Genomic DNA, 18,776 nt, shown 5'->3' on the forward strand with positions numbered 1-18,776 from the left:
CAGGAAGCCACATCATTTCTTGACATGTTTATTATCTTATTTGACTCCATGAATATTCATTAGAATTTGCAATCTTTTTATTATTTAGCTCACTGTATTAAACATTTGCTTTTTCCTCCCAAGATCACATTTTATGTATGTGGGTTAAAATAATGAAAGGTATATAAAATAATGAAAGGTATATATATATATATATAAAATGAAAATATTTTTTTAAACTATTGTATTACTGAAACAAACAATCAAAAAACAAAGGCTGATGGTAAATGAAAGTCTTACAGTTGCCATTTGTTCTAAGGGAAATGAGTGCCCAAAGTATAATTTTAAGAAAAGCCCATAGATCAACATCACTCTATCAGTATATGATTTTGCACTATGGCAAAGTGAGGTATCAATTTGTGTTGCAATGCAATATTTTTTCATTGAAGGGAATAAAATGCCAAAATCTGTCAACCCCTGCTTGGCTCACTGTGCTCTGGCAATCTTGCTGAACTATGCTGAGAAAGAGGTTGCTGTGTTCTGGAAACAACAGCTCCAAGAACTCATAAAGGGCAGACCAAGCATATAATTAGTGCCTCCTCAAACTCACAAATTTTATCATGATGCATGGCAAATAGCACTTGGGCTGACTTCAGAGGTTTGCCATTCAGAGAATTTCCTAATGACCTATTATTTGTGTGCATGCTTCCCTGACTAGCTACGGATCAGTGTGCCCGAGGGGAAAAAATTATAGGAGCTGTGACTCAAGGAGAAAGCTTTTGGCCTGAAGCTGTGGTGAGGTTTACTTTGAAAGCCATCCATATAAATGAAAAAAAATGACATGCAGCCTTATTATGCCTGCATACTTAACAGTAACTGGAGGCAAGGAGTCCTCCAGGTACAGAGAGAATAATAAATTACTCTCATAGTGTTTGTGAAAGGAACAGAAAAAGCCACATCTCATTTCATGTCCATTTTTAATAATGCGAGGCTTTATGTCAATACTCTGATGTTACATATGGCATCTATTGAAAATGTGGAAGCTCAAGTTTCAGATCCTAGAAGACACTGACGCATCTTTGTCTATAGCAACATCCTCATATTATCATCAAAATTTCTCACTGAAGATGAAAAAAAAGGGATTAAGTAACACAACCACATTCTGTATTACTAATTGCTATTGCAAAAGTGTTTATAAGGTGAAGAGAGCAGTGATGCAGCAATACTTGGGTAGAACAGACTTTAATTCCTTTATATGGCAGGGGTAGAGGAGTCCCCACATTGGATACAGCAGACCAGCCTTGATGATAGGAAAATAAAGAATGTAGGAGCTGTGCTCTATTGTGCCTGTTTTAAATACCTCCTCCATCAGGAGGAACCCAGTTGGCAACACCCATCTACATCAGCCAGGCATGGGTTAGCTCAGGGGCTTGAAGAAAACCAGACCCCCAACTGCCAGAGCAGTGCCAGGCTCTGAACTCCTGCAGTCAGCAGCTCCATACAGAGCACAGGAAGCTGAAGCTGTCTTTGACTGGTCAAGGGTGGCCTGGGTGGCCCTACCAAGCTTGCTCAGGGATGGCAAACAGCCTGTACAGCTGTTGACTGTCACTGAGCTCTATTACTCCCGCCCTGTTTGCTCCAGGCCCTCTAACCATAAGGTTACCCTTTTCTCACTCAGTGCTGGTTGCTGCTTCCCTCACCATTGAGTCAGTACTGTCCTACACCCAAGTTGTTCTCATGTGCTCCTGCTGTGTAGAACCCAGATCCCAAACTCAGGAGACCAGGGAAGCATGTACATTTGGATACACCTGCAGGGATCAACCTGGATTTGGCAATACCATTCCTAATGGTAAAGCAGAAAACTGCTGACCTTTGAGGGACTCCTCATGGAGTCAGCTTCACGACTCCGTTCAGCCTTCCTCTGAATTCCAGAATTAAGAGTGAGGTGTTGAAACTCAAGATTGGCTCTGCACAAGAAAGAGCATATGGGCGTATGGCATCAGCTTAGTTCTGTGAAAACAAAGAATAAACATACTGGTTCTAACCAGTCCACCGTGTTACAGTCAGACCCCATGGTACGTACTGCAGGTGCCCATCCCTACTGCTCTGTTGATTCCACTGGAGTCACAGAAGTCCTTTTAATATTAATGCCTGTTAATCATACAGACAAAGATTTCGTTCAGGAGACACCCAACAGGAAAAAATAGAGTAGCTAAATCTCACTGGCCCAATGAGAAAGAAACGAACACTGTTCTTACTTCCTTTAGGCAATTGCAGTAAGCAAGCAGATTGTGTGTCTTTTATCTGGCTACGTTTTTCCCCTAATAGATGCAAATTTCTGTTTGTTGCAATAAAAACAGTAATTGTATCTGACACAGCTTTCACATTGAATCTGTTATTTTTTTCAGAAGTTTAATTAACTTTTGATTGCTATAACACATTTCAGTGTCTGTTTTGTAATTGTATGAAGGACTAAACAAAACACTAATCTATTTTTAATCATGTATTAAATTTTTGTTGCTTTCTTTAAACACAACTAGCAGATAAAATCAACTGCTCAAATCACAGAACTGTACTTCCACAACAGGACTACCAGCCTTCACTGCAAACAATTCTGACATTTGTGTGGACACTAAGTTGGCTCTGCTGGAAGAGCTAAAGAGGTGGACCAACCCTGATGCTACAGAACTGGAGCTGAAGAAGCCATGACCTTCCTCAGAGGTACGGTGCAAAGCACAAAAAAACACAGCACCATCTTCCTCTCAATCAACTTCCCCCAGAAGTCTGCAATGATTCTTTCAAAAGGTAAACAGACCTGGGGGGTAGTTTGGAAGGGAAAGTGGATGATAGTCTTCACTCCATCTCTTCTGTTTCTGGTAGCTCTGCATAAGCATTGTGTCATACTTGTGTTCTTTAACAGGACTGCTCATTTCTGCCATCTGACTTGTACTAGGGAAATTCTTCATGCCCTCTTTCCTTTTCTTATTTAAATATCTCTGGAGGAAGGAGAATGATGACTGGGAGGCAGACATACTCCTGACCTCTGGACAGTACTTTGAATAAGTCAGTACTAAATACAGTCATCATAACATGTCTTAGTAAAATTATTCTGACACCACCAGCTAATCCTCTCTGCACCCACACCGCTGTTGGGCATTGTCTCTTCCAGCTAATCAGCATTTCAGCTAACATTTCTGAGGCTGCAGTAGGCTTAACTGAATCTTGAACTAGACTGAGAAATAGGCTACAAATAATAATCACCAAATACAGGAGCCAGAGAACCTATTTGTGCTATTTTTGATAAGGCAAGTAGTTCAAAAAGAGAAACAAAATAAGTAAAGTGGAAGAAAAGAAAAAGAGGTCACCCTCCAACAGAAAGTGAAGGACTTGACTCAGTTCAAGATGTATGATCATAAACATCAGTTCAGAAACAAATCACACTAACACTCTGAGCTGTCTTGTGGCAGTTTAAACAACTTGGACCAAAGATATGCAATATCTTTTTTATTTCTTTGATGATAGACCTGTTGTTTCAACATGAATCCCAGTTTACAAATTATTTTATGGAAGTATCTTTACCTTGTGATGAAAATTTGCAATTCTTTGTTGCAAATTCTACTTTCCAGGCCATTCTCTGATGATGAGTCTTTTAACAGCAATCTTTAACAGCTGGCACATTCTGTCTCACCCTTCACACCAGTAGTGGCTGCCACCCACGATTCTTTACTAAATGATTCTAAGTGATTGAATTTTTTTGGTTTGTTGTGCAAGGGAAGAGTTCCAAATTTGGCAGTGTAGAAAATGAAATGTTGAAATCTAATTATTCCCTTGACACTCTGGAGCCTTTCAGCTCCATCTGTCCCAAAGGAGGTTGTTCTACCAAGATATAACCCTTGCCAGCAACCTACTTTGTATCTTTGCTATCTAAGTGCTGCTGCAGCTTTGTATAGTTTCTCTTCAAAATAGATAGGGGCAACTCTGTTGATGTGATAACTGTGTCGCCCTTTTCTTTTAAAAGTTTTAAAGTTATTTTAAAAGTTTTCTATGCCTTCTGATGTTTACATATTTCTGCTAGAGTTTCTCACACCCTTTCATGTAAATAATGATTGTTTTATATTCTTCTTTGTGGGAGGAGAGAATTGATAGACTTAGTTTAACCAGTGTGGTTGGAGAAGTAGCAATTTCGTCCTCCAGTCCACTGTCACTTTTAGAATTCTATATATTGCGAGGTCAGAAATAGTTTCCTTTTACTCTTTTGATCTTAGTGTAAATGCGTGAGTTATTTCGTGTCATAGTGCAACAATAACTGCGTGGAAGACCAATGATCATGTTTCAGACACCATAGACAAAGGAAAAACAGCCCAGATACATCTTGTCCCTTCAAAGGTCCAGTCAATTCCTGCCGCTGCCAAATGGTATGGAACACCAAACTTAATAGTAACAACAAAAACCCCCAAAAAACATCTCCAGGGAAGAATTCAACCACTTGAGATCATTTTGGTACTGAAAGACAAGGAGAAAGCCAAGTCCCCACACAGGCAGAGCTTCCTTCCAGCATCCACCCACCTCTTGACAAAAGGATTTGTTCCAAAGATGCCTAGAATCACAGTATATCCTGAGTTGGAAGGGACCCATCAGGACCTTCAAGTCCAACTACTGGCCCTGCACAGGACACCTCAGAAATCACACCATGTGCCTGAGAGTGTTGTTGAAACACCTCCTGAACTTAGACATTTAACCATTCCCACAAAGGGTAAGGAAAAACACACCTCCGCTGCAATTTGTGAGACTGCCATCTGCCCCTCTGAAAGAGAAATGATCTGAAAATAACCAGAAATGTCTTCTGGGTACCATTCTCAAAATACCTACTTTCAGATACAGTGACAAGAAGCAGAGAGGATACAGGAAATATTCTGGGACAATTGTCAAATCCAAAACATGCAGAAAAATGTCTTTATATAGTACCTGATAAAAATACCAATATATTTTATGCATGGATATATTCTTTAGATGTCAGGAGGTGTTTTTTTTAATATAAAATCCTCAGTCAAATCCAAATCCACACCTACAATTTATCCAACAAATTTACTATCATTCCTTGGCCTAAAAAGAGTGGCCCTTAATCTAACAATAAGCCAGTAAGAGTCAAGAAATTCAAGGTGCAACAGAATTACTTGACTTCCCAAGGAAAAAATGACATAATTCCACCAAGAATCCATACATAAACAATTATGTCATACCCATTTTTTCTATGCAATGTTTCACAGGCATTTGTATTGTAACTTGCACATGAATAAATGTTCTCCATCATACCCTGGTGTAAATAATGGCACAGCACCAAATAACAAGCAATATTCTTATAGCCCTCTATAATCTGCTTAGTATAATTTGCTCAGACTGTAGAAAAATCTATTTTCCTTAACAATCAATTTATATCGCAAATATATATGGAAAACCCTCTCATTTTAAATGGATTTCTACCTCATTAAACTCTTCTTAATGAGTCTGGGGATACAGCTTTCAAGTAAATGAACAGAAGGTACTTAAAATTAGCTGAGTTTGAATAAGAACATATCATACAGCTAACAGAAAATGAGCTACTTCATACACTAACCACCTAGTGCAATTTCCCATTCTTCCAGAAAAGTTTGCTTTGGGAAGAACAACCTTGTTGAACACACATCAAGAATCTTCTTTTAAAATGACAGACGGAAGTTGGGTATACCCCTATGTGTAACATTGATTATTCAGAAGTGCATATTGGCCTTTGCTGTTCAATAGGGATCTTTGGTAATCTTACTCTACGATTGACTCCAAGTACTAAAAGTCAGCTTCTTACTCACACTGCTATATATTAACTTTTTTATTTGTAAAAAACACAATATTTTTAAACACTGTTAAAATGAAATCTCCAGTCATAAAATGAATTTGGAGAGAGATACTGAATTCCACATAATTCTATCCTGACTTGAATGAAGGCAGTATTGTTCAAAACTTGTCTCTGTCAGAATTCCTGTATGGGAGAAAGACACAACTCTTCCAGTTTTGGAGCTGTTCAAGGAGTATCAGGGTATCAAGGAGTATCAGGGTAGCCAAAAACCTGGAAGATAATAAAAGAACCACTTGCAATATTTTAACCTTTCCCATTAGCAGTGGGAGCTAATTTCAAAACTATGCACTTCTTTTAGCCAGATGATTTGGATCACTAGATACCCAGATCCCTTTTAACTGCGTTTTCTGCTCCCTCTGCTCCAATGCAGTATCATTGAAGAGAAATATGCCAACTTCATAGACTGATCTCAGCCACCTGAAACACAAACAAGCAATGAACAAAAGAAATAACAAACAATATTCAGATTTTCTTTTCCATGCATAAACTATACAGCATGCTGCTCTTATCACAAGCATGTAACATTTCCCCATCAAAAGAAAAGGAGATCTTTCATTCCTCATCAAAATAAGAAACCAAAGCCCGCTTCCTGCTAGCTATTGGGGCATCGGTAAGTAGAGCTGTAGAAATACTTCGTTTAATCCTGTTCTAAAGCTTGTATTCAGCCCCCTCCATAGAGAGGGCAGATCAGAAACCCCCGTTTAACCATCCACACAAGGAGCCGCGTTACGCTCTCCGCCGCCCGTGACCCGCGGGCTCCAGCCGGGGCCGGGGCCGGAAAGGCGTGAGCCGGCCCCGCCCTCAGCGCTGCGGGCTCGCCATGGCGGCGGCGCGGCCGGCACGGGCCCGGGCCCTGCTGCAGCAGAGCGTCTCCGCCCGCCTGCAGGTGCGGCCGCCCGAGCGGGACTCCGAGGCCCAGTGGGTGGAGGTAACGTGGGCCGTGGGCCGCCCCCCACCGCCGGAATTGCCCCTTCTCCCCGCGGAGCGTGGCCGACCGGGGCAGCCCGCGGGGAAGCGCTCCGTCCCCTCCGCGCGTGCGCCGGCGAGCAGAGGGTGGGCGTTTAGGCACTTGAGGGGAACACCCTCTGCTCCTTTTCCGGGCTGGGCTGCGATTCGGGCAGTTTCCCAGCCTCGTCTCATTTCCCTTCCCGAGCACTCTCCTCGCCCCCTGGTTATCAGCAAAGGTTACGGTCAGTCCCTCCGGTAAAGGGACGAGCAGCAGGAGGCGCACAGCGGTTTCTCTCTGCTTCTCTTTCTCCCTGTGGTCCACAGAGTCCTCCTCAGGCAGAAGTCTCTTCAGGAGCTTGACTGCTCCACGGGCACACACTTCCCTTCCAACTGTGTTGTTCCTTCTTTTCTTGGATACACTTTCACAGAAACACTACAGCCTTGGCTGGTGGGCTCAGCTGTTGGCTTTGTTTGTTGTGTGGTAGTGTTAAGTTGGAGAAGAAAGGCCAGGTAGGGCAATGAGACTATGGCAGCAACAGTTCTGATGTTTAGGGATTTTTTTTTCCAGGACGCTAACTAAAAATGAAATTTAGTACATAGACCACCACACAGGAAGGAAAGCGTTGTATTTTCCCCCTTTTTCTCCCACAGTCTTCTGCTGGGGGAGGTAGGTATGTCTGCACTCTTTGGTCGATGTGCTGTGCATGCAGCCCAGGGCTCTTTACCAAAGCGTAAAGGCTGTGCTTTAGAATGCACTGACTTGCTGTAGTTGTCATTGCTTGTAAGTTACCTACAGTAGAATAACTCATTTCTGCATTGTCAACTATTTAGCCCATGGGGTTTTTATGGTTTTCGTCTTTTTGTCCTTTTAAAAGACTATTACAATGGAAGGGGCTCAATACAGTCACTTGAATAAATTTTAAAAAGTAAAAGTTCTAGCATGGTTAAAGGGTTTATGCATTCATTCAGCACATCTGAAGAAAGTTCATGCTTTGCCTTTCACGTTAGCCTTAAAACATTTCTCTCCTTGTTCAGAAGGGGCAGGTGGATCCAGCAGAACTAGTTTCTGCAGTATGGTTTGGGAAGCCAGAATGTTTCACTAGGAGGAAATAGGTGTCATCTCACAGATACTGTGTTTCACAGATGTAGTGTATCTGTGTATACTGCATTATTAGCTTCTCCAGTGTAAGGTTAATTACAATAAAATTCACTTAGCCCAGTGTAAATTAACTATAGAAGAAATAATCTATTTCTAGTTTGCTAATCACAGAAGTAATTGTGACCTAGTAACAAAAAGCAGAAATGTAATTTTGCTGTCTTTCTTTTAAACTATCTTAAAAGGTATATCTTGTGGTTGAGAGATATGAATAACTTCGCTGCAAGGAGATTATGTACTTTATCTCTCTAATTTGTGAGATCACTAGGAAAAGTAATAGATATCACTAAAGGAATCTGAAAGAGATCTGGGTCGTCTCCAGCAGATATTTTTCAGATGAACCTTACTAATATTTGTCATGGGTACCTGGGGCTTTTTAAGTGAGGTCTGTTTTAACAAGAACTAGTCTCCATGCAGAAAGAAAGCCAATTGGAAGTTCATTTTTTCTCTAGTATGACTACTTTAGAGTTCTTTGGAAGGAAATTTTGCTGCTAACATTTTCTGGTAGGGTAATTTTACTTCCTATTTTTGCATGTCAGTGCAAAAACACAAACATTAAAAAGTACAGACATCATCAACTATTATTTACATCAACCAGTGTGTTCCTGATGTTTTATGACCAATTAAAAGCGGACCTCACCTTGAGACATTGCTAGCATACTCTAAGGGGCATATTATGTAGGTGGCTTTGAATAGCTTCTGAGCTGTAAGAGACTCCTGTAGGTACTTTAGGAACTTCAGAGCAGATGTTCTTTACCTTCAGAAAGGTTAGGAATGTACTTTATACATGAATCTCTGCCTTCATTGTGCTTTCATGATTGAGTTTTTTGGCCTGTTGAGGGTTACTGTGCACAGGATGTCTTGTTTATGGAGAATTTTGGTTATATACCCTCCATAAAAGTTTTAGGTATGCAGCAAAATAGGAATAAAAAAAAGGAATTCTTCTTTGTAAAGCTAGGAGTGAAATAAGGTAAGGTTTAATGTCTTTCATAAGTGTGGGAGAAAAGAAACATAAAATGAATATTCAGCTAAAAAGTATAAGTGCCTATATTTATATATTATATATTTTATAATGCAAGGAAAATTGTCTTTTCCTTATCTTATTTCCCTTGACTTGTTTTCTGGTTGCTATTGCAAAAAGAGGTGCAAAATACTAGGCACAGACTTGTTCTGTGACCTGTGGCAGGTGATGTCATCTCTCTCTGCTGCACTGAATATAAGAACTATGAAGAAATCTTCCCAGAGGGTAGTAAATCTGAACTTGAAATGGAAATGTCACAGAATAATTTATGTAAGGTAGTTTCACGAACTGACTTTCTAAGAATTACAAAGTATCTCTGTTTTATTACCCATTGCATTTTCTTGGAGGAGAAAGTAGTAAAAGGTAGAGATAATATTTTGCAGAATATATTTCTGTTTTGCAATTAAATCCTGAAAAATACAAATTAATGTATTTAGTAAGGAGGGTGAGGAAGGAGTCAGTTACTTGTTTATTTCCTGCAAAAGAGCTAAAAAGCAGCATTTGGAGGCAGCATTGCTAAGGCTGTCTATATGGCATTGGGGCTGGGTACTTCAGCCCTTCATGATCTGGTTCAGCAGGTTGCCTGATCTGATGATTACTTAAGACACTGTATAATAAATGCCAGTGTTACACAGTATCTTGCTTTGCTGGTTTATTTATGTAGGCATTTTACTGCTCACAGTAGATCCACATAGAGCACAGCTTTCCTATCTGGTCACTCTGTAGGTTCCTTGCAGTGGCTGTTTGCATGCGCACCAGCATGTTGAGTTTCTGATCTTCTTATTTGTGTTATTTTGCTCAAATTTTTGTGCATTAAATATAGGTCTGAGGAACAGTCAACTAGGCTTTGATAGCTTACAGAGGACCTGCAGCAGTGGCAATGGTTTTGCTTTGGTTCAGAAAGTTTACATGTTACATTGACAACGAACACAAGTCTTAGGACATCTGGGACACTGATGTAAGGTCAGACTGACACAGGTTGTTATTATTAGGTTGGGTCTTGTAATTGCATTCAATTTTACATCTTCTATTCAATTAAGAAAACTAAAGAATAAAGTAAGACTTTATTAACATGGCTGTACATGTTGAACCACAGTTTTCAGTCATAGTTGAAACCATAAGTTTCAGCTTACAAGTAGTTGCATAGTTTTCAATTTTGTCATGGTTGTAAAGTGTTCTGGAAGATCATAAACGTGCAGTATAAAAAGAAGCATCCTCTATCAGCTTCAACTTATCTCTGAATTGTTTTCTGATTTAACCTTCTGTCCCTCTAATTTTCTTCAATATGTATGTCTCATCTTGTGATAAATAGTTTATTCAAAAACAAATATCAAATAAGGGCAGAGGTTGGAAAAATCATTATTTCCTTTAATTAATCTTTATCTGTCTGGCCTTAGGACTTGCAGGGTCATTTTACTTACTTTTTTGTGTCTTTAAAATGAGCTGCTTGCAGAATATTGTTACTGCAATTGTTACTGTGAGACTGTATAAAAAAAGAGTTTTGAAAGGAGCCATTTAAAGCTTTTTAAAGTTTTCAGCATGTGACATTTTGGCTACAAAGAACATTCTCTTTTTCAGAAGTTAGTCACTAGAAAAATAGTTGAGAAGGCATAGCTTCTCTCAGTCATTGCCTTGAGCATTTTGTTTAATCTCTGCAATAACAAAAGGACAGAATCTCATGTGTATAGCTAAAATTTCTTCACCAAAAATCTTTATCATTTGGGGAAAAAAACAAATAGAGGATTTTTTTTAAAGTATTTTTTGTTAACTACTCACATTTTCTATCCTTTTGCTGTCCCAATCTTCCTGTCCCAATCTATTTAACATCTCTTTGGTGGTATTTCACAAGTTGATGTTTATGTTTCCTCCAACAAAATTTAAAAGATACTTATTCTTGACAAAGCATACTGTCTGTAGATGCTTTGGGTTTTTTCCCAGAGAAGTTAAGCCATGCAGGTATACTTGTGTGTGAGACATAGTTGCTGCTGGCTGCAGAGCCTATCAGTTTGGCTTAATAAAGCATGGGTTGTTGCACATGCATTCCTTATGGACTAACCAAGTGAGCAGAAAAGCTACAAAAGACTTTTCTTGTGCTTTCTCCTCTGTAGAGGCCTAATTCTTCCCTCAAATACATTGTTCTTAGACGTAGTTGCTCTGGATGCAAAATATGTGGCATATCCTTTATACCAATCAGCTGAAAGGTTCCATTTTGCCAGTTAGATTTTACCGAGGCTTATATATACTATTTTGAACAACTTTATAATATTCTGAACAACTTCACAGTTGTTGGTCATAATATTTAAATATTTAATTAACAGACTGTGTTTTTTTCAGGATTATATTGTACTAGATTACTTTCAACATCAAAATAAAATTCAGTTCTTTGACAAGTCCTGTGGTGTTTTTCATGTTTTATAATTGGAAATAATATCATAGTTCATACTGAAAATTATTTTAGCTGTACGTTTGATAGGAAAAAAGCTTAAATTATTTCTTATGCTGGATTTAAGTATACTAATTCATCTTGTCACCTTTTCTGTGTTAATACTGTACACTCTACATTCCAACTAAATTTGGCTTCATATGGAGCTAATAAATTGTCTTAATTGTATGTAGAAGCATTTTGCAGATAATCAGTATATATCTTATCTTCCACAGTGTGGTGTGTAAACTCAATGTCTGAAGCTATACTAAATAACCAAAACTACTCTTTGTTATGTGGTTTTGTTTTTGATACTGTTTTAATGATAGGCATGCAACATAGATAATGAGAAACATTGACATAGTTTTCTGTAATCTTTTGTAGATCCAGAGAGGGCTTGTTATCTACATATGCTTCTTCAAAGGTGCTGATGAGGATCTTGTCCCAAAAATTGGTATGATATAATCCATACACACTATTGTATTGTTTGAAAAGGGAGAAAAGCAGTTGAGGCAGAGAAGGTAGCAACCATTTGGATAAGCCCTGAGATGGCATTATTCTAACTCAATTACCTGGCTGAAAGAACAGTTTGGTCTGTCTGGTTTCTTTTGACAGTTTTCCATGTCTCTATGTTTGTCTGTTCATGATCAAACTAGAAAACAAATTCCCTGATAACATTCTGTCAAAGAAAATGCTGCACCTGCTGTTTAACACATGTCATGTGTCGGGCAATAAGTTCAGTCCAGGACAGAACTGAATTTTAAATAGTTCATGGCTTGATTTGATAAGTATTTTACCACTGATCTCACTGTATGTGCAGGATATTTAAAATTATAGCCAGTAGAGGGAGTTGTGTGAATAATGAAATGGTGTCTTTCCCATCTCACTCCAGTGGTGCTTACATACACTCTTAGCGTGTGCAGATTTCTGGTTCAGAAGCAAGAACAGCAATGTCTGCAATTCTTGTCTTTTTCTCCACATACACTTTAACATTTCCATTGAAGCAGAGAAGATGCTGTGGATAAGGTCAAATAGTGGCAATTTCAGTACCCAGTGCTGTTTTGACTTGATTTTTTTTGTTCTGTTTTTTTGGGGGGGGGATTTTTTTTTACTTTTATGTAATTTCTTCTCCCTCCTTTCTTCCATCAGTAGCACTGGTTCCCTTAGGAAATTCTGTGATGCTGCATGTTCCAGATAGAAGTGCTCCTTTTCTGTGGCTGGCTTATACTAGTGATTTAGCTAAAGATTGTGTAACAATATTTCGCTATTTCAGATTATTTCAGGCTATTGGCTGGGACCAGCAGTGCACAAGTACAAGTGCTATTAAAAATGCTGAGAGCAACTCCTGGGGGGGTTCTCTCTTGGTCTTGGAGGGCACAGTCCTTTTACGATGCTAAATATTTATGATAGAAAAATTTATTTTGTGCTAGTGAGAGTTCCATGAGAATGTTGCTTGAGAATAATTGAGAATAGTGGGGCAGCTAAAACAGGACAGAAAAAGAAAGTTCTGTTTCCTATGAGGAGATTCATCTAGGACCATCCTCAGTGCCTGTCTTAGAGAATATTGTTTCCTAAATATATTTTGAATCTGTTTAAGTGTGTGGGTTTGGTTCCTGAATCACAACTCAGCTGTTTTTGCTTTTAACAACATTAAGCATTTATGTTTAGGGTTTGGAGGCACGTCTAGTATCCTCCCAGCTTTTACAGAGTTGGGGTAATGATTTGATTTGTTATAGAAACATCAGAAAATCGCAAATTAGTAAATGCATTGATTTTATTTGCAAGTTTATATGCTCTGGCTTATAAACCAAATTGCATCTGACCTTCCTGCTACCCTCCTGTCTCAAGTGACAAACTGGTCTTGAAGTGGAGCACTGAAGGACGCTTGCTCTACTTGAGACCAAACCGTGGAGCTGTGCCTTCAGCTCACATCAGTGCTGGCTCCTGCTGCAAACTGCAGCATTCAGAATGAAAATAGAGTCAGGGCAGAACACTCTCCAAAGTGCACTGAGGATGGTGTGTCCTACAATGTGGAGTGTTGTGCAAAAGCTACCTATTTGAGTATCAAGCAATTAAGGAAGGCTCACTAATTGCATCCTGAGCTCTTTTGGGGGTGTCCAACTAGAATCAACTTTAGGATTTTAGATAGCCAATCACTTCCCCCAAAAATAGAACTTTAGACATATAATATTAATATCCTTCATGTCCTCACAATACTCAGACATATTAGTTGGTTAAGTATTTATTGATTGTCCATGTTTCAGTTCATTAATAAACAGTTTCTTTTACTCAGCTGTTTGTCAAATTATTTGTTGGATCTTGTTTATGATGTCCTGTTTAATTCACTTCAGTAATACTAACTCTTATTTTATTTTTATTTGCAGTTGATACGCTGTTGAATGTTAAATTAAGTGAAAATGAAAACGGCGAGTTTGTCTCTGTTCTTGATTTGCCAGGCGACGTACTCATCATACCACAAGCTACCCTAGGTGGTAAACCAAAGGGAAGAAAGATGCAGTACCATGCAAACATTGAAAAAGAAAAAGGGTTGGACCTTTATTCTCAGTTTGTGACTTTGTGTGAAAAAGAACTGTCTGCCAATGCCAAATGCATGGAAGCCGGTGTTCTTGTCAAACATGGCACATACGGAAACAGGCAGGTGTTAAAACTGGATACAAATGGACCTTACACTCACCTGATCGAATTTTGAAAAAATAAATTGTATCCCAAATACAGTACTAGTCTATTTTGTTTGTTTTGTTTTTATTTTTTTCTTCTAAGCATTAAAGTACTTGATTGCCTTGGGAGATAGTTTAAAAAAGGCTTTCACTCATCTGTACTGGTTTTGCAAATCCCAACTGGTTTTGAATAGAAGGATGCCTGAGACTACCTTGCTATAATGAGTATGTGTTTTTTGCTCATATACATCTGAACTGTGGTCAAAATATTTGTTAATATTGTTCCAATAATTCAAAATGTTTATCAACAAAAATGGGATAATGCAATCATTTTTTACTAAAAAATAATGAAAGAAGTATTACATACATAGCTTGAAGAAGTGGTTTATAGATTAAAAAAGAATACTTTAGATGTACTTATGTCAATTTTTACCTTTATGTCTTCTATCTATAAAATGACAATGCTTTCTAACTAACTAATATATTGAAAACAAATTCACTGAATTTTACCTTCTTAGAGAGTAAGTACTAAATAAGAAAGTCCTTCCCCCTCAGCCGGAGTGTGTAAGGGTGAGAGACTTAAGGCAGTAAAGGACTGATCATGGGCTTTGCAGTGAAGAATAAGTGAGGCACATCTAGAAACCAGCAGTATCACTGAATTGCTTGCTTGAAGTTTGCATTCTGAAATCTCTGATGTGTTTTGATAGGCTGCCTGTTATACCTTGGTCTATGTCCTCATTACTGTGGTCTTGCTGTCTACTCAATTCTTTCATAACAGAGCCTCAGGAAAAGAACAGAAACATTCAAATGAAAACAAAAATAAAGATGGTACAATGTAGGCTGCCATCTCATTGTTCCCTCTGCCACTATTGCTTCCTTCCAGCTTTTTGTCCATCGAAGCTGCTGGGCAGAGACTAGCTTTCCTTTTATAGACAGTGTTGGTACATTTGGGGCCCTCTTCCCAGCTGACCCCCTATGCAGTTCTGTTACAAACATTATTAACAGATGGTGCTAAGAAAATATCGTGGGACATTCTGTCTGGAAAGGCAGTAAGAACAGAACAGCTATATTAAAACATGGCAAATTCAAAACTGATACAAATGGCTTCATCCTGTGAGTCAAGTTTGTCTTTTTAATGCAGCATTATGGTTCAGAAGGGTTCAAGTGAAATCAGACACTTATATGGTTTGCAGCAATTATCCAGAATTGCCATTCGAATCGAAATGATTCTGGAAGAAATGTAAAACCTTATGGTTAATGAGGATGGCAGCTTGCACAATCCTAAATTGTAGGCCAGTAGTTACAAATACTCTGTCATTATTTCATTTTGTACAAAACATTGAATTTATAATCTGTAGGCTCAAACTATGCCATGAGAATCGCATTTTTAATAGATACAAAACTTATAGTTTTGGTAAGAGAGTAATGAGATTTTTTTTCAGGTTAGCATAATATATGCTCAATAATTATGAAATAAATAAGGACATTGAATACCTGGCAACTGACATTCTCACAGTTGAAAACAACCATTTACAGAAATGGCCTGGAAATATTAGCTATTAGGACACAAATGACATATTTATTCATTAATAATTAACAGTTATGACAGACACAGTATGAGTCATGTTCAAAGTTCCTACTAGCAACATTTAAATAATATTGTCCTGATGCAAATTACTAATATAAATTCATTATGGTCTGTGTGCTTGAAAAAACATTGTAATTCCTCTTTCTGTTGGAGGTCAAATCCTAAAAAGTGCTGAGTAATACCACTTTTCACTTCAGACCTTACAGGAATTGTGGGTATTTAGTATATCTGAAGGATTGATTCTTTGAGGCATAATACAAAGTCTGCAGCTTTTAATTTACTTCCTGTCTCTAGAAAGACCTTTGGCAGCCTGGCAATTAATTCTCTATATTTAAAGAACTCTTAAGATTTCAAAGAGGGATAAGCTTGAAAATGTTTGGTGAAAAATAGACTTCAAACCAAACTCCATCTCATAGCGGTCTGTCATATAAAGCACATAAAAATTAATGTACATTTCAGTGGTTTAGGACCAGACAGAACTCTGAAATTTTTGTAAAAAGGTGAATATTTGTGTATTATCTGCTCGTTTCTGATTTATTTGTGTATCCATCTTGGAATACTGACTTCTTCTATCCTCTGCTGCAGGGATTGGCAGCTTGTTGAATGCTGTGCTCATTGTACTGTTTTATTTATATCTACTATTGATTCACAATCCATTTACTGAAGGAAGCCATTTCTGAATAACATGTTGGATCATACTGATAAAAAAATTGATTAAAATTACTTTTTCAAAGCCAAATGCTTATTTTTAAACAGATGACCTGACTCTGCTTTAAATAGTTTCTGTAATATGACTAGACAAAAACTCAGGTAATTATCCTGTTCTATACTTAGAGAATATCTATTAGAAGATGCTTAATATTCCCCACTTCCTTGAAATAACTTATAAAGTGAGGAGTTGTCCTTATGCTATTATGTCTCCAATTCAACTGCCACGCAGGAATTTGCAGTATCAGGGTTTTGTGACCTTGTTTGCAGCGTACACACCCAGTGTGTTGAAGCTGAGCCTGTGTGGACTATGAACTGGGCTCATAAACAATCACTAATGAGTTCAGGGGCAATAGCCTGTTTCTAGTCAGCAGTATTCCTGCTTCCTTCCCATGCCCTTTCTGGAAATTTTTATCTCTGCTGCTACATAGAGTATGCAACATATGAATTTTCAACATACAAATATTAATCCAGAATTGGAAGTTCATAAACAGCATGTAGCCCAGTAATACTTGCAACTGTATTGCTACTTCTAGTGACAATCCACAGGCCTTGTCCCAAGTGTTCCAAGTGCTCAGGATGGGGGCTTATCACAGGAACTTTCCCCAGGCTTCTCAGAGCTTTGGCTTTATTTGATTTGGCTGTAACAATTTTTTTAAAGGACAGGAGGCTATAGCTTGTTTGTTTTATGTGTAACCACACTTGTTATATAGATATTAATAATTAGTATTTATTCTGTGTAGAATTATATATTTAACACAGTGTTACAGGGTACAGAAATATAGGCCTATTAAAACAGCAGGAACTTTGAGAAATGAAGACACCAACTGCAGTGTAAAGTAGAGGCATGTGATAGTAAGAGATAGGGCACAGGCTGACACTGGACAATCCAAGGCTATAAACATCTTGCCAATGGTCAGTTGAAGAAATACAAACCTGGAGCTGGGCAAAACTATTCTTAGGGATAAAAAACAGAAGAAGGAATGAGAATATGAGATAAACAAAAGATGAACTTAAGATAAACAAAAAGAAAAATACATAGTTCATAGGCCAGTAAAGAAAAGCAAGGAGTAAAACCTTATTAGCAAATGCATAAAAAGAACCCCAAGTGAGTGATATTCCCAAAAATAAGGAGAGAAAGAAGAAATCCTAAACATCAGCATTATACTCCTGCAAGCACAGGACTCCAGATGCTGATGATCCACTGTGCTCCCTCTACAAGCTGGAAGCCACAAGGAGGTGAAGGGTCAACCACGACACCAGGAAGAGGGGCAAGGGTAGGTACTAAATTGTGCATAACAATTTTTACTGTACTATTATTATTGAGACCTTCTATACAGTTTCTTTATTTTTATTTCCTTTGTTTTTCTGCAATAATTATATTTGGACTGATAATAATTATTTGTTTAAATTGCTACGGTTGCAATTAAAATAAATTTGGTGTGACTCTAAACATAGGGTGGACTTCTTTTTGCCTGTAACAAGATTTTGCACAAAATAGTTTCTGCAGACATTTGCTTCCTCATGTTGAAATGGCAGCCACTTGATGGGCTGCTGGATATCAGCCAGCCTTTGTGGTGCTTTTCACCAGGTCTTCTAATGCATCTCTGATGTCTGATCTCATTTACCACAAATGCTCCACAAAAAATCTTCATTGTGACTCAATGCAACAACTCCTCTTTGAGAACAAAGTTTCACATCTACTTGGATTTAAAAGTATGGTCTGCTGAACCTCAATCTCACCTCTGGTATATAAACAGCTTATTTGGAGAGGGAGGGATGACTCTTTTAAGCTTCCGTTATTTTTTGCTTTTAGTTTCTGTTCCTGTCTTCTATATGGACTCCTTCAAATGCATTGTTTCTCTTTGGAAGCTGGAGTAGCAGTGTGCCACAGAGGGCTAGAGTGGTCTCCACAAATGCACTGGTATTCATTACCTGAGGTCTGCCACCAAACTCTGTTGTGACTGACTTAATTTCTAAAATTCTTTGCATATCAATTCTCATCTAATAAATGGCTATCTATTTTTGTTTTCAGTGTCTTGATCCTTGAGACCATACGTGGAACAAAACAATGACCATCACTGTTTAATGTATTGCACAGCACAGTGGGACAGGACTGGGTTGTCTGCGAGATCCACCAGCTGTTTTATTCTACACATCAGAGTGACAATTGCTGGACAAGAACAGGAAGTAGAGCTTCTTCCTTAATGTTTTTCTTGGGGAAACAGGACCCAAAACTTGATGAATTTGGTATTTCCTATTTATTCCTTCTTAATTTCTTGAAGTTTTTTGAAAGCAACTCAGAATTTAGGAATCTCCCTGAAATTCCCAAAAGATTCTGTTACCAGAAGTGCCATACAATTACAGCTAAAAAAGTAAATGGTGT

General features: G+C 38.3%; 1 protein-coding gene and 1 long non-coding RNA gene across 3 annotated transcripts; one reads left to right on the forward strand and one right to left on the reverse strand.

Annotated features, from left to right (window-relative positions):
* Positions 1 to 4,918: 4,918 nt before the first annotated feature.
* Positions 4,919 to 6,870, reverse strand: LOC128809481 (uncharacterized). The gene is made up of 2 exons (XR_008437733.1): positions 6,193 to 6,870; positions 4,919 to 6,079 (listed from the first exon to the last, which is right to left on the reverse strand). It is a non-coding gene; the product is annotated as an uncharacterized LOC128809481 (long non-coding RNA).
* Positions 6,676 to 14,151, forward strand: DTD2 (D-aminoacyl-tRNA deacylase 2). 2 transcript variants are annotated; one of them, XM_053981500.1, is made up of 3 exons: positions 6,676 to 6,755; positions 11,801 to 11,870; positions 13,801 to 14,151. In XM_053981500.1, the coding sequence occupies exons 1-3, from the start codon at positions 6,690 to 6,692 to the stop codon at positions 14,124 to 14,126; spliced, it is 462 nt and encodes a 153-aa protein (XP_053837475.1). In that variant the 5' UTR covers positions 6,676 to 6,689; the 3' UTR covers positions 14,127 to 14,151. The 2 variants fall into 2 exon arrangements, with proteins under 2 accessions (XP_053837475.1, XP_053837474.1); XM_053981499.1 differs by having other exon boundaries at positions 6,690 to 6,797.
* Positions 14,152 to 18,776: the final 4,625 nt, after the last annotated feature.

This window comes from Vidua macroura, chromosome 6 (assembly GCF_024509145.1).
Source record: "Vidua macroura isolate BioBank_ID:100142 chromosome 6, ASM2450914v1, whole genome shotgun sequence".
NCBI lineage: Eukaryota > Metazoa > Chordata > Aves > Passeriformes > Viduidae > Vidua > Vidua macroura.